The 16,545-nt window shown below is 35.3% G+C and overlaps 1 protein-coding gene and 1 long non-coding RNA gene across 2 annotated transcripts; both read right to left on the bottom strand.

Moving 5' to 3' along the window:
* Positions 1-1,093: 1,093 nt before the first annotated feature.
* On the bottom strand, positions 1,094-4,843 carry LOC127552425 (beta-defensin 103A-like). Its single transcript, XM_051982951.1, has 2 exons — positions 4,700-4,843; positions 1,094-1,548 (listed from the first exon to the last, which is right to left on the bottom strand). The coding sequence occupies exons 1-2, from the start codon at positions 4,755-4,757 to the stop codon at positions 1,403-1,405; spliced, it is 204 nt and encodes a 67-aa protein (XP_051838911.1). The 5' UTR covers positions 4,758-4,843; the 3' UTR covers positions 1,094-1,402.
* A 3,186-nt stretch (positions 4,844-8,029) lies between these two features.
* LOC127552427 (uncharacterized) lies at positions 8,030-12,906 on the bottom strand. Its single transcript, XR_007951379.1, has 3 exons — positions 12,829-12,906; positions 11,061-11,359; positions 8,030-8,252 (listed from the first exon to the last, which is right to left on the bottom strand). It is a non-coding gene; the product is annotated as an uncharacterized LOC127552427 (long non-coding RNA).
* Between the last annotated feature and the right edge of the window lie 3,639 nt (positions 12,907-16,545).

Below are 16,545 nucleotides of genomic sequence, written 5' to 3'. Positions count from 1 at the left end.
GCTCTAATGTAGTTATGCAAAAAATACTTATTCTCGTTGGTCATCTGTTCCCTCACCAGTAAAATTAAATGTTTGGATAAAATGACCTCAAAGTTCCCTTACATTCAAATCATAATTTAAGATCCCTTGAAATACTTGAAGGCAATTAGCATTATTCTTCCTACCCAGGTCTTTTCTTTTCCAAGCTAAACATCTTCAGAGATGCTTTTATTAATACTCCTATGGAATGATCTCAGCTAATGGTAGCTTTCCATCTTTAACAGTATGTCATAGATATTCTCTAGTTTGCTTTTTTTTTTTTTTTTTTGGGGGGGGGGGGTAAATGCCTTTCTTAAAATGTGGTATCCAGAAATGAACACATTGTGCCAGATGTGGTTTGACTAGGTCATGGGACAGGACTCTTGCCTGCTGTGCTTTAAATATCTTGACTTCCAATGCAGTCTAAGATCCCATTAGCTTTGGGAGCTATCATTCCTTGCTGTTGACTCACATTGATCTTACAAGTATGCTAACTATCTTTCTTCAAATGAGTTGTCAGACTGGCCATTACTCCTATTTCTTATATTTGGAAAGTAGCTTATTTGAACCCAGGTGGTGGAGTCTACATAGATCTTTATTCAATTTCATCTTATTACTATGTTGTCTTAATTTTAATAGACATATCTATTTGGACCCTGACCTAGCCAGTAAATCAAATATTTTATCCAACTTTGTGTTTAGGCTCTTATTTCTACCTCATATCCTGGTTCTCACTAATAGAGGGTTTAGTTTTTGAGATAATATGAATTCTGATTGTTCATCTTGTTATAGGAATAACCCTGAATTCTTAAAGACTGGCAGGTCCTACCAAGTTAAAAAAAACTTTGAGAGTCGGTGTGGTGAGCAATTATATGTATAACTGTTATTTGGGGACCAACTTAGCTCACTGTAGAAAAACTCATCAAAAGTTTGGCCACAATGAAGAATGCTTAGTCATAACAAATTTAAGGAAACTTCTTCAGAGTTTGGGGGAACTTATGAACCACATCTGTGTATGCAATACTCAAATCTCAAGGTATGGGAAAAGAGGAGAATAAAACTGCATTCCACTCAATGACAATTAGATAAACTTTTATTATTTGCTGTTCTTCACAAACACAGAAAACCTGCTTTCAAGGAGTTTATAGTCTAAATATGGCATATCAACCAATAAATATTCGCAGAATGTGATTGAGTTATCAAGAAATAGACTTCAATTCAATTCAGATATGGTGTCTGTAGGAAAAGACAAATCACCTTTGGTCATAGAAGTTCAAGATTCATCCTTCTTAAACAAAATGATGGAACTGAATTTAAATTGCACAAATTTCTCTTGACCACTTATTTTGCTTAAGATTTTGGACTTTGAGCTCTGTCTGATCCCTCATTTCTTCTTGCGGCAGCATTTTCGGCGACCCAGGGAACAGGACCCAATTTGTTCTTCTTTGCTGGTACATCCAATCATTCTGCATTTGCCCTGTCTCACTCTACAGATCAGATTGTTTATTCGAGACAGCAACCCACTTTCACCTAGAAGAAGAGGAGATTGTTAAACTTTCTAAAGGAAGCAGATACTGTGACAGTTAGATGGTGCATTGAACAGAGTGCTAATCCTGGAGTCAAGAATCCCCAGACTTCAAATCTAGCCTTGGAGGTATACTATCTGTGTATGACCTCAGGCAAATCTAATCTCAGTTTCTTCAAATGTCAGATGAACATAGTAAAAGTCCCTATCTCCTAGCATTGTTGTAAGTATCTCCTAATTTTAAAAAATGGAAACAAAGGCTAGAGAGATTAAGTAGTTTACTTGCCACTAGTAAGAGAGTTGGGATTTGAACCAAAACTTAATCCACTCTAGTGCTTAATCCATTTATCTCAGAAGTGTCAATCACATAACCTAATGACTTCATGCAACCCCATCAATGTCCACTAGTGCCGACTGTACCATATTAAAATGTAATTAGGAAATATTTAACAAAATAAATAAATACATATACACATGCATATATGTGTGTACTATACATATATACACACATATATAAACATATTTATGTATAAAGCATTTAGCATAGTACCCAGAACATAATAGGCACTATATAAAATACTAATAATAAAAATAATAAATTAAAACAACTCTCTAAGATATTATTTCCAGAAACCTGAACACAAATATTGACAATTTTATGTGACAGACACTATGATTGTACATTTAAATCATTACATGTACAATGTAAAGCCATTAAAAGTGTTATAGATCTAGGATATTATTTATTAGTGATATCCTCAAAAATTTAAAATTCACTTTGGCTGATCCAATCCAATCCAAACCAACAAGCACTTAATCTCCTGCTAGATGCAAAGGATTCAATAACATGCTTTGTCTCCAAAGAATATATATTCTAATGAATGATCCATTCTTATCTAAACAGAAATAGTCAGCTTCTATGAGCATCAATTTCTTCATCTGTAAAATAGGAATAAAAGTTCTAATATACATTTCCTATATCTATGTATATTGTATATATACTTATCACTTTGCAAATCTTAAAGTTTTATATAGATGCTATCTATATTACTAATAACCAAATATTATTTTTCTTATTTAAAAAAAAAGGAAAACTAAAGGAGGTTTTTTTTTGTTTTTTTAATTCTGGTAGACAGAGAATTGCTTCAAAGAAGTAGATTAAATTCCAGTGCAAGACTTTGTGACCTTGGACAAGATAATCATACTCTCAGCTCTCTTAACCAAGGATGTCAAATTAATAGAAATAGATTGCTATAGTGGTATATTGACTGACAAAACTACAAATTGGCATTTCCTTGTAGTACTGTATTTTATTTAGTTTATTAAACATTTGTCAATGCCATTTCAATACAGCTTCTCTGGATTTTGAAAGCAGCTTTGGGGCCAGTTTAATAAATATCTCTGTTTTGACAACAGTTCTTTATACCAATATAATCAATTGGCAGTTCTATTATCTATGGCTGAGGCTGTAACCATATCATCAAAAGATGTGTTACAGGATATCTGATTTCTTGACCACACAACTGATGCTTCAGTGTCTCTAAGTATTTACAGTCACAATATTGCCAATTCTATGGGTGCTAGCCAGTCCATGGTTTCATGGTAATAGTACAACTAGGGACAAGATTGTGAATGTCTTCATTCATTCATACTTTTTCCTTCTATGGTAACCACTGGAAAAACAACTCAAATCTATTCGTATGAATGTTATCAATTCGGCTTATGAAAAATAATAATGGCCAATTTTAACATAGTACTTTGTGGTTAGCAAAGTTCTTTTCATATGATCGTCACAAAATGCCCAGAAAGTAGGTGTTCTTTTTAATTCTCCTTTTTTAAATATGAGGAAATTGAAGTTGAAGAGGTTACATGACTTGACTAAATTTCATACAATTGGGGAGTATCTAAGTCAAAATTAGATTGTTGTGAGTATTAAAAGGAAGTATGAATGAGAAACATTTGAATTTTATCAAGGCCTACTCTAGTGTACACATTCTCTGTCTTTTATTCTTTTCCCTCTTTATTTCTCTGACTTTGTCATAATAGACTAAATAACACTAAATAACATAATAGCCAACCTTTATCTAGCACTTACCATGTGCCAAACACGGTTATAAGCACTTTACAATTACAATTACAATTACAAATTACAATTATTTACAATTACAATTATTTTACAATAATTACTATTACAATTTATTCCTCACAACAAACCTGGGGAGTAAGTTCTATTATTATCTCTATTTTATAGATAAGTAAACTGAGGCAAACAGAGGTTAAGTGACGTTCATATTCACACAATTAGTATGTATCTAAGGCTGGATTTGAACTCAGGTTTTCTTTTTTTTTTCCTTGTGTATGTGTGTGTGGAGGGGAGGGGGAGTGGAGCGGGAAGGGAGGAGGAGGACTGGAGGGGAGGTAAGGCAAATGACCTGACCAAGATGACAGACATCTAGTAAGTGTCAAATGTCTGAGAATGGATTTGAACTCAAATCCTGATTCCAATATCACTCTAGGGTTATTCTGTGCCACCTAGCTATCCCAGCAGTCAAGTTTTCTTGATTTAAAATCCAGTGCTCTAACAACTTTGCCACAAAAGATGTACCAAAGTATTAAAAGTCAGTCTTTTTTTTCCTGTCCAACAGCTCATTGGAAAATGCTATTCAATAGTATAAAACAACATGTGGGTGCTCTCCACTTATGAAGGGCAAAGCTGTAGTTAGTCCCTAAAGGCCTTTCATTTGGTCCACAGCTCCCAGGATAATATAAGTTCTCACTATAGCCTTAGAAAACAAGAACATCTAGTGTATAGCTCTTTCTGGCAACTTAATCATTACTTTTTGATATCTCATTAAAAACAAACCCAGAAATTGTCATGTTAGTATTTCATTCAAACAATACTGATTTTCCAATTAAATCAGCATTTTTTTTTTCTCTTGTCCTAGGGATCAACAGACCGAAAACATTTGTAAACCAATCTCTGCTGTGATGTTTCTTTTTTTTTTCTTCCCTACTTCCCATCTGCCATTTAGAAAGAAAATCTACTAAAGTTCAATATTCTTGAGAAAGCCAAATGCAGATCTTCATTTCACGGCGGCTCTTCTATTCTCTCTGGCTACCTGTTTTCCAAATCCAAAGCCCTTGAGCCCATCTTACCTGGAATAGGCAGCAGAAACAAGAAGAAAATGAAAAGGAGCAGGTAATAGATCCTCATCGTTGGTATTTGATGATTCCACCTAAGATACTGTGAAACTTCCAAGATAAAATAAGGAGAAAGAAGCTCACTTGTGTCTTATCAAGGATGATGCTGGACAGATTGAGCAGGCAGACATGCTCGCTGTTCATTATAAGGCGTGGACAACCTAATGTCTTTTCCTGATGTTTCATGCCAGGAGCTCTTACGACACAGAGCTCCACCCACTCACCTTGCACATGTCATGATACAGGTGACAGATAAAAGATCGGATACATATATGTACTGAAAAACTCATTCTGCCATCCCATGCCCTTAATCCAACCCATGGAGAATTGTCTAATTAGGTTATAAATCTGGTCAGTCTGGAAGTGGTAACATTCCCCCTCCCTAGTTTGGAGCAGTATAAGAACATCCCACTAGGCTTGATTTTCCCTCAGAATTGACATATCCTCCTCACCCTCATCCTCAGCTTTTATTCTCAAGAGGGGACTGAAGTCAACCTTTCCAGGATCCTTTTCAATCCATCTTAAGCTTTCCCCAAAGAATACTTTTGCTCTAGAGATAGGCCTAATTGGTTTAGAATCAATTATCTTTAAAGTGGTGAGGGAAAGGGTGTGTGGTAGCAACACCACCTCAGAATGTTTACCCCATAGAATTTACTCTACTAAGAGATGTCAATCAAAATATATCAATAATCCCTTATTTAAGTTTGTATTATGTACTAGGCTCTATGCTGGGTATCTGGGATTAAAATTAAAAATGCAACAATCCCTGTTTTCAAGAGGTTTGTATTCTATTGGGGGGAGAGACAACTATACACATAGATTATACATATATACATATAGATATAGATGTATATGTAGATATATGTGTGTATATGTACACAAAAATATACAGGGTGTTCCATAAATTATGAAGATTCAAACTTGTACTGACACCTTAGGAACATTCTATTGTAAAATAAATACAGGGTAATTTTTGAGGGGAAAGGCATTAGTAGGCAGGGGAATCAGGATAGGTTTCCTATAGATAATGTTCTTAAACTTTGGAATAAACTATAGATTCTAAAAGATGGAGTTGAGGAAGCAGTACATTCCAAGCAGAGGGGACAGCCAAGTACAAAGGCATGAAGATGGGGAATGAAGTGTCATGTATGAGAAATGGAAAGAAGAACCCATCATAATCTTCCCTTTGTCTAGAGAACTACTAAGAGGATGAGTCATAGCTAGGCCACATTTTACTGCCTCAGAGAATGCTAGGGTGAGACATACTAATGGGCTGTAATCTGTCCAGTGTTTAAGTCACTCTCACGTGAGTTAGGTGCTCAACGTTGTCTACTCATGATATATCAGGGTTCTAAGGGCTCATTGAGTGTATAAGGAATCAAAAAAATGTTTCATCAAATCATAAAATGGAAAGATGATAAGAATTTTGGAAATTATTTAGTCCAATCCCTCTTAACTTTGAAATAAGGCCTAGAGAAGGGGATTTGGCCAAGATCATACAGCTAATAACTGTCAGACCTGGAATTTATCAGGAATTTATTGATCACTAAATGAGTGCCAAAGCAATTAATTTACCTCTATTTACCTCATTTCCTCAGTTATAAAATGGTGATAATAATAGCACTTTCCTCATAATCAAATGAGATAATATTTGTAGAACACTTAGAAGAGTATCTGATACAGAATAATCATTTAACAAATGCTTATTTATTAAAGTCCAGGCAATTAATTTATTGACCACTAAATAGTGATATGGTTTGAACTTTGAGACTATGGAATTGGGTCTTTAGAACACAACTAAATTTATTTATTCTTTTGGCGCCCTGTAGATTTTGCTATAAAGAAGCAAGGGTACCAACAAAAGAACTGTGTAAATCCTTCTCACCAAAGTCATTCAAAGTCATAATGACTTAATGTCAGAACATAAAAGGTTCTGAATCTATTTAGTCCAATAACTGCTCCCCTCCCTTATTTTCCATGTGTAAAACTCCTTCCAGTCTTTTTGAAGAGTCACAGGGAAGGAAAGGAATATTCCCCAGATCAAACAATTAGTTAGTGACTCTAGAATTCAAACCTTGGTGCCCTAATTTCCAATCCAGTAGTCTTCTCATAAGGCCTTACTAAATTATGTTAGTTCAATAAATTTGTAACATTAAAAGACTATATTTGGCTATTGTGTCACTTTTATTAAAATACAGTCCAATGGAACCAAATAGAAACAATAAACAGACCTAGAGGTTTGATGGCTATTAAAAAATATTATGTAAACATATGGGAAAGAGGAGAGTGAGAGCAGGATTTGAGTATTACGGAGAGTTATATCTCAGTTTATAAATTTAGATCAACTGTAGTTCAACAGGATCAAATGTGGTTACATTTCCCAGGATAGTGAGATATTTTCTTTTGAAAATTATTGGAACACCCTAAATGTAAAATAAATACAAGATAATTTTGAGGGGGCGGTCATTAGTAGCTGGAGAAATCAGGAAAGGTTTCATGCATTTGATGGTATTTAAGCTAAACTTTGAAGTAAACTAAACTAAAATTAGAGATGAGGAGGCAAAGATGGGGAATGGATTATTTGATGAAGAGCAGCATTTGAGTATTATGGGGAGTAACAACTTTACACATACCTATTGCTCAAAATATCACCAGGTACAGATATGATTTTATGTCCCATGATAGAGGTTTTCTGTTCTATGTTCTTTCTCCTTCAACTTCAATCTATCTGATACCCAATGGGAAATGGATTAGCTGCATACCTAATTCCCATTATTTCTCCCTCCATTGCCATCTGGAGCTTGAATTATTCCAGTTCTAAATTTATAATCCTATGATAATACATTATTCTTTCAGTTCATCTTGGTGCTTTCTCTCAATCCTTTTCACTCAGAATCAAAATAACTGAATTGTATACTACTTCTTGTTTAATGTTTAAAAGTTAAAAATTCTCAAAGGGACTAGGAGCAGAGAAGCAGGATGAATAACACTCTGGTCTACTTTTACATCTTAATATTTATTTAACTTCAGTCTTCCTCCTTCTCTATATCTCTTCTCCATCACCCCACTTCTCTTTCTTTACTAACATATGGAATGATCAATGTCAAAACTAGAAGGGAACTCAAAGACTATCTAAATGAACCCTTCTTCTTCATTATGATTATAAAATAATCAAAATTTTAGAAAATAATCTAGGATATTGAGAAATAATATGAGTTATCCAGGCTTTAGACTTTAGAGTTATGATAAATGTGTTCATTTGAATCAAATTGTTGACTAAGAAAGTTGAATAAGGACATTGCTAGTTTTATTCAGCAGAAGGCAACTGGAAAAGAAATATCCCCAAATCCTCCAGAGTTTTCCATAATATGTTAAATTCCTTTTCTGCAGCAATGTTTCTTAGAACTTGAGCATCTTCCAGGCAAGGACATGCATTTGATTTCTTTTTTATTCCGGCAAATACCCCGAAAAAAATAGCAGGAAGGAATGTCGATTTTCTTCCCATCTACTGTAAAAAGAAAGTAAGAATTTCTGACAACACTGCTTGGCTTAGACAAACATAAGATATAGAGAGAAGAGAGGGAGGTTGGGAAGTTGGGCCAAATTTTCAACTCTGTTGACAATTATTTAACTGAATACTTATGGAAGCTATGAAAGATTATATATTTTAATATGGAAGAAAACAGGGGTTCATAGAATGATATTACAGCTGGAAAGGATCCAAGCAGTTTAACATCTATATTTTGCAGATGAAAAAACTAAGACAAAGACAGGTTTAGTGATTTATTTACTTGTTCAAGGTTACAATCAGCTAAGTACCTGAGGGATAGGATCAAAACTCAGGCATTAACTCCTTTCCCCTTCATCTTGCAGATGAAAAAAAAAAAAAAACCTCAAGCCCACAAAAGAAAAGTCATTTGCCTAAGTCACATAGGTATCAAATGGTACAGCTAGAAGTTGAAGAGGTTCTCAGACTCAATAACCAGTCTAATGTTCAATATATCATGTTATATAATTAGTTAAGTCTCCGTTTCTATTCAGAGTTGAATGGGAGATAATAGTGTGGTACAACAGGAAGAAGAGCAGCTAATAGCACAGGATAGAACAGTGGGTCTGAAGTCAGGAAAACCTGAATTCAAACCAGTGTCAGATGCTTACTAGCTATATGACCCTATATGAACTGGAAAAGGAAATGGTAAGCCACTTCGATATCTTTGTTACAGAAAACAAACCCAAATGGCATCATGAAGAGTTGGACGTAACTCAAAATGACTAAACATGAGCACAATATAGAAATAACACTGGATTTGAAGTCAGAAGATCTTGATTCAAATCTAGCTCTAATATTCATTGCTTTTGAGAACTTATAAAAGTCATTTCTCTCCCTCTTCTTGACTGAATTTTACTTATAAAATGAGGTGATTAAGCTGGATGACTTCTGAGATATTTTTCAACTTGAATGTTATATGATAATCACTCTCATTTATATGATGTTGTTTCTTATTCCCCCATTAGGCAAGGAGCTCCATGATGGCAGGGATTGGTATTATCTATACTTGGGTCCTTAAATAAATACATTAACTAAATAGTTTGTTGATTTTGAATTTTTAAGAAGTGCTTTCACATTCACTACAATCTCAATTGATCCTCACCACAGCACTCTAAGAAGAACAGGGGAGTAATTGTTATCCCCATTTTTCCAAGTGTCCTTTGATTTTTCTAATAATCCTTTTTTTCCCCTTGGTACCCTTCTTATTTGTTCTTCCTGGTGCTCAGTCACACATATGCTGCTCCCATCACTAGAATTATCCATTCCTCAAGGATTAGTCTTGGTCCTATCTTTTCTAAATAGTTTCCTCTACTGAGATTATCTTTTATTTTCAGTTATCTTTTATTTGTAATTATATTTATTATTTAATTATCACCTTTAATATTTCATAAAGCTGTGATTTTAAGACTTCTAGATGGCATAGTGAACAAAGTGCTAGATGAGTCATGAAAATCTGAATTTGAATCTTACTTCAGGTAATAACTGGCTATTACCTGGACAAGTCACTTAAATCTCTCTCACTCTCTGTTTCCTCATCTATAAAATAGATATATTAAACACTTTGCTCAAAGGGTTGTTGTAAAGATCAAATGAAATATGTATAAATCCCTTCACAAACATTAAAATGCCATATGAAGTTAACTACTATTATCCAGCAAACATCTATTAAGCTCCTATTGTGTGCACTACTAAAAGCACTGTAGTTTTTTGTTTTTGTTTTTATTTTTTGTTTGTTTGTTTTTGGGGGGGGAGTGTTGCTGAGGCAATTGGGGTTAAATGATTTGCCCAACTGTAGATTTTTTTAAAAGAATATAACAAACTTTTCTCTCAAAACAATTTACAGCAAATAGGGGAAACAATTGACACACCTAAAGGGTAAAGGTCAGAGGGTGATTTCACTGGCATAGGGAATTTCCAAATGAGGAAATTCCTTCTACTATTGGAAGATAGAAAACAAGTGTAAGTATTTTATTATGTGCCAGACAATGTACTAAGCACTAGGAATACAAAGAAAGGAAAAAATTCATAACCAGTCTCTTCCTTCAAAGAGCTTACAAGTTAATAACTGAAACAACAGATAAATAAATAGGTATAGACACGATAGAGACTAATCAGAAGAAAGGAAACCAAAGAGAGGAAGATTCAAGTCAATAGCAGGATGAGGAAGAAACCTCTCATAGAAGCTAATAATGAAGTCAAGTCTTGAAAGAAGTGCTAGCAAGAAAAAGAAGAGAAGAGAAAGAAACAAGTATTCTAAGACATGGGGAAAATCAGTGAAAAAGTGTAAAGAAATGCAATTCTGTGTGGGAAGAAAAAGCAAAATAGATGTGTAGCTGAATCATAGAACACATAGAGGTGAGGAAAGGGTCAAGAGGAGTAGAGAGCAAAAAGAGAGATAAGTTGTTAAAGTCTTTAAATGCCAAATAAAGGCAGTATTATAGATATTAGGCACTCAATTATTATATGAGCTGGGCACTGGAATTGGAAAATCAAAATAACATTGAAACAGTCCCTTTTCTCATGAAGCTTCCAATTTACTGAGAGGAAAAAAAACATATCTACAGATAAGGAAAAACAAAGTACTTTGGTGGAAACATCACTAATAATTGGAGCATATCAAGAAAGGTTTTTCATGGGATGTGGTATCTGAAATGATTCTTGAAGGAAGTTAAATAATTTAAGAGGCAGAGGTGAAAAGGGGATGAATCCACTGGCTCTGAGCCTCTGAATTAACCTCAAGACATCTCTGTGAAGTTCAAAGCTTACCTGAGAATGCCTGGCAGAGAATAGCAAGGATCAGGAACACAAAGTAGAGAAGGTGCATGGTGAGTTTAAAGTAACTTGGAAGAAAGCAGAATCAAGAGGATTTCAAGGGGACTCTGGACACTTCCCAAATTCTTGGAGACAAGCTTTTTAAATGATTGATCACAAAAATGGAAGAAAGAAGGCTGAGATGGGAGAAGCAGTTTTGTGTTTTCTTCTGCAGATGTTCCAAGCAGGACTTAGGTGATGATTGAAGGAAGTAGAATATGTTATCATCTATAGGCTCAACACAAGACTGCCTCCTGTCACAGAAAGAAGAGGGGAAAATTGCCTGAGTTAATATAGCATTTTCTGTGATCTTTACATCTTTATTTAGAGATTTCAAGGTTTTAAAAGAGAAGGGGAAAATGAGAATAATTTTGATGAAACTAATTCAAGAAAATATGGGAAGGCCAGGATAAGATTATGAAAATGGAAGTAGTTTTTAGCACTTAATTGCTCTAAATTCTCATTTATTTCCCTGTTCTGAGAACAGGAGGAAGCAGGATTAGACAGTTTCTAGGAGAAGTGCCTGAGAAGCCTTCTTACAGAAGCTGGTGCCTGAGCTACTGGGCTTTGTTTCCTGATTTAGGCTGATTCAAGGAAGAGGCATGGAGGTCTCTGTTGGGTACTTGTCTAAATGATAGCAGAGACAAGTTTATTCTAGGATTTGGGTCTGAAGCAGGTATTTCTACGAAAGTAAACTGTAAGCTTCATTAAATGCAGCATTTGGAGTTTAAATTTTTTGCCAGAAATTTGGCAATAACCCCTTTCCCCCACTCTCAATTATCTATGATTTTCTAGAGGTTACTGCCTAGAATATACATGTGTATGCATATCTTGATTTTGTTACTCAGGAAAATTGCCCAAACTCTCTTGGCCCTATGTTTTCTTATTTGTAAAATGAGGGGATTGGACTATATGACCTTAAAGGTCCTTTTTCCAATTGTTTATCTAGGGTCCAATGATTTGTAATTTATCTCATTCCTCAGGAATGTCATTCTTCTGGGTTTGAAGATTTGGACTTAAAAATGACTGGGTGTTCTCTTACTATCCCTCCCCTATCTTAAACTTCAATTCCCTCTATATGATGTTTGTTTTCTAGTCAACAGATTATTCTATTTGTTTGAATAAATTAAAGCAAAATGGGAATAAGAAAAACAGCTTTGTAATAATTTATATTCTAAAGTTTCCTAAGGTTTGCAGAGATCTTTCCCATGAAATTAGTAGTGAAACTATTATCCTCATTTTATAGATGTTGAAACTGAGTTTCAGAGAGGAAAAGATCATCCTGCCAAGTGTTTTATCTCATTCAAAAAAAAAAAAATCAGAGCTAGAAGCCTCCTTTAGAACATGTAGTGTGGGCTTCCTATTCTGAGAAAACTCAGGTTCTGAGAGAAGTAACTCGCGTGGATGATAAAGGGAAGAGGCAGAACCTGAGCTTTCTATTGTGAGATTACAAATCCAAAATTAAATTTTACTTTGTTCTAAAAATCTCTTCTCCTAGAAAGAAAACAAATGTGTCAAACATTTGTAAATTACCACTTAAATATAAATTTTTAAGGTATCTATAATACATACACATACATATACTCAATAATGGGATCTTCATTTAAACAAAATAGATGTAGACCAGTTTGGTATTGCATTCCCCCTCCACCCTATCCCAATATAATACAATAAAGAAAAATCTTTTTATTCTTTCATCTGGACTAACCACTTAATAACTGACCTTTCAGTTTCCCATTCTTGTTTTTCCTTTCATTACTAACTCACTCACCTCAGAGCAATTCCCCAACTTGGATTCCTCCCACCCCCTTTAAGAGGCTATTGGTACCCATTCCCAGGCAAAAATTTACACCACAATTACATCACAATGATGAGTCTGATCATCAATGGGCTTAGGTGGGGATGAAATGATTTTTTTTTTAAATGGGGAGTATAGGTGGGATCCTGGTGATTTGTTTTTAGCAAAGGAACTTTGAGATTTTCTCTGTTTTCCCTTTCCTAAATTCCTGAATCTTGTTGTTGTCTAAGGGTTTATGCATATAATGGACAGCCAGGTTGGTGAATGTACATTATGGCTCAAGGCCATTTTGTCAATGAAAATATGACACAGAGGAAACTTTTCTCTATCTATAAAATGAGAGGATTAGAAGTAAGTGTTCTATAAGATACTTTTCAAGTTTAAATGTATGCTCTGTGATCCAAGGCTTATCGATTATTATTAATATAGATTACTAAAACTTATAGATTCTAGCTCTTCCACATCTCCCTAGTGATTCACTCACCTAAGGCTCAATAGCTGACCTACTTTCAACTGGGGTCCTTCTGGCAGGGAATTTTTCTACTGCAGCATAATCAGGGGTCTGTATTATCAACATCATAAGAGGTTGACATGGGTAATAAAGAATTCTAGGAAAAAATTTTCCATATATTATTTAAGGATTGTCTAATAATACTCTGTAAGTTCTTCTAGGACTACCATACACATGCATGTTCCCTGAATTAGGAACAGTTATTACCTGGCTTCCATCTCTAGCTGCAAAGATAGTACAGACGTCAGAATTCTTCACCTGGTTTCTGATCCTCAGCTCTGCCACAAACCATATGATCTTGGACAAGTGTATCAGTGAATGGAAAACTGGTTATGAATCTACTTCATTCTTCATAGGCAGGAAAAATTGAATTGAAGTCTTAGACATACATTGGTTGAGTAAGCTTTGGTCAGATAATAAATGTCTTAGTGCCCTAGGCGACTCTCTTCTAAGATGTTAAGTTGCAAAACTGTTGTCACCTTCATTGATGAGTTTTCCCATTGGGAACTCTCTGTACTTATGAAATCACTTTTTAAAAAAATTAAAAGCCATTAAAATGTGCTTTGTTACCTCTAGAGAGTAATCATTACCTACTAGGGGAATTAGGGAAGGTATTTTAGAGGTGATAGTTGATATAGATTTTTTTGTTGTTTAATATGATTGTACATGTATAACCTATATCAGATTTCTCACTCACTTAGAAAAGGGGGAGGAAGAAAGGAAGGGAGAAAAAAACTAGAAATCAAAATCTTATTAAAGTAAGTTTTGAAAGAAAAAAATAAAGTAAATGTTGAAAACTATGTTTAGATGAGCAGGCTGATTTTAGAAAAGCCTGGAAAGACTTATTAAATGAAATGAGCAGAACCAGAACATTGTACACAACAAGAAGATTATGTGAGGATCATCTATGATGGACTTAACTCTTCTTACCCATGCAATGATCCAAGGCAATTCCAATAGATCTAGGATGAAAAATGTCATCCACAGTTGATACAGATTTTTAAAGAATAGGTTCAGTTAGAGCACCATCCCTGGAATCAAGAGACCTAAGTTCAAATATGGCCTCCAACTTAACACTTACTAACTGCTTGACCATGAGCACATCATTTAACCCTGATTGCCTCAGGAAAAAAATAGGTTCAATAAATCAAAGCAGAAGAAAGGGTATTAGGAAAATAGAAAATAGCATGAGCAAAGTAAAATGGTAAGTGTCTGAGACTATTTGAACTTAGGTCTTCCCAACTACAGTCCCAATCAAAGCTATATCTACTGAACCACCCAACTGTCCCAAACAGCTTGTTTAGAGGGAAATGAGTTAGAGCTCAGAGATCCTTGGTTTCTCTTGTAATCAGTCTGCAAACATTCATTCAGGACTGACTCTGGGTAAGACATTCTGGAGGAGACTTATCCAGACTATGTCTTTGAGCTGTCAGAAGCAGGATCCTAGACCCCTTCCCCTACAAGTTTTCATAGCCACAACTCTAGTTCCTTTAGGCAAAGACAACTTGTTTTCCTGCTTACCTGGCACTACTAGACAGAGCTAAAGGGAGGAACCCAGAGGAAGCAGAGTCTGTGGCTTAGGAACCCCAAAGCCACTCCTTCATCTTAAGCCAGGCCCAGAACCTGAGGACCAGAGTGAATTAAACACAGGGTCCCCGGAAACTAGCTTTCCTTTGCCAAGGATGCCTGTATAGGAATGGACCTCATTTTCTCATCTAGAACTATTTAAAGAAAAACCAGATAAAGTAGAATGTCCTCGCCAAGACAGACAAATGTTTAAGTTAAAAGACAAATCAACTAACCATCAGTGCCAAGCAGGGATGGAGACAGTGCCAGAGCTTGTGACTCATTCGGGCTCTTCCCCACCCTTCCATCTGGCTCTGATAGCTGCTGTTTCTCTCCTCTCTCTCCTTTGAAAGGCGGGTGTTCCTAGATCAAATTATTCTCCTTGACACTTGGGAATCATGTTGAGCCTCATTCCTGCCTTTAAGCGAAAAGCACTGATCACTGAGTGGGTAGAAAACATGATTCACTGGCCATTTGCCAGCTCTTTCTCTCACTTGGTATGAAGATTGCATGCAAGGTGACATGAGCAGAGGATTTAGGGCCAGACAAACTAAATTTCAACATAGTTTTGTCACCTACTTCCCATGACACCCTAAGTAAGACAATTTTTCTGGAAGAGACTGTGAAATCTGTAACAATCTAAGGAAATCATCATTCTCCTGACTACTTATCTAATGAGACTGGGAGAGATGAAAGTTGAAAACAGATTTCTAATCAACTCTGTCTACAACAGAGTAAGATAAGAAAGATGCACATGATGAAGGACTGGGATTTGGGTTTTTTTTCCCCATTTCTTCATAGGGACCCACAACTCAATGCATCTACTCGCTAATCCAAGCCCTTTATCAAACATCAGTGCCTATGGTTTTTCACAGAATATTCTCCTGCCACAGAATGTACTTCCCGCGAATCTTTGCCTCCTGGCATTCATAATGATGATGATGGTGGTGGTGGTGGTAATAATGATGATGATAATAATGATGATTATATTATTTGTATAGTGTTTTAAGGTTCTTAAAAAGCTCTACAAATATTATCTTATTTAATCATCACAACCACTCTGTAAAGTACTATGATTATCCCCATTTGACAAATGAGAAAACTAAACTCAAAGGGAATTAAATGGATTAATCAAGGCTTCAAATTCATATGAGCAACAAGATAAGAGGGCTGGACAGTTTCTCTGACCACCAAGACATCTCAAACCTCTCAAAAACTGAAATGATCTATCAAAGGTAAAGCAACAGGTCAAGATTAAACCAGAACCCAAAAGAAGATTAAAAATAAAACAAATGCATGAGCTAACATTTATCTTGAGCTTACTTCCCTTCCCCATTCCCATGCTACCACCAGCAAGGCTTCTCCAATATACAAGTTTGCGACAACATTCTACCCTATACCTTGTTCATCCTCCCACTTTCTAGTGCTGTGGAAAATCTAGCTTTTGGAAATAAAAGTTTTCTTAACTTGAATGATAGAAGCTAACAGGTAAACAGCCACTATTTAGACAGAAAACACTCAATAGTGCCAAGTGCCTCTGAGATCCAAACTACTGAAATCAACCC

The sequence above is a fragment of the Antechinus flavipes genome, chromosome 2, assembly GCF_016432865.1.
Source record: "Antechinus flavipes isolate AdamAnt ecotype Samford, QLD, Australia chromosome 2, AdamAnt_v2, whole genome shotgun sequence".
Classification (NCBI taxonomy): Eukaryota; Metazoa; Chordata; class Mammalia; order Dasyuromorphia; family Dasyuridae; genus Antechinus; species Antechinus flavipes.
Note: the sequence above shows the minus strand (reverse complement) of the source record. Positions and strands in the feature narration are given on the sequence as shown.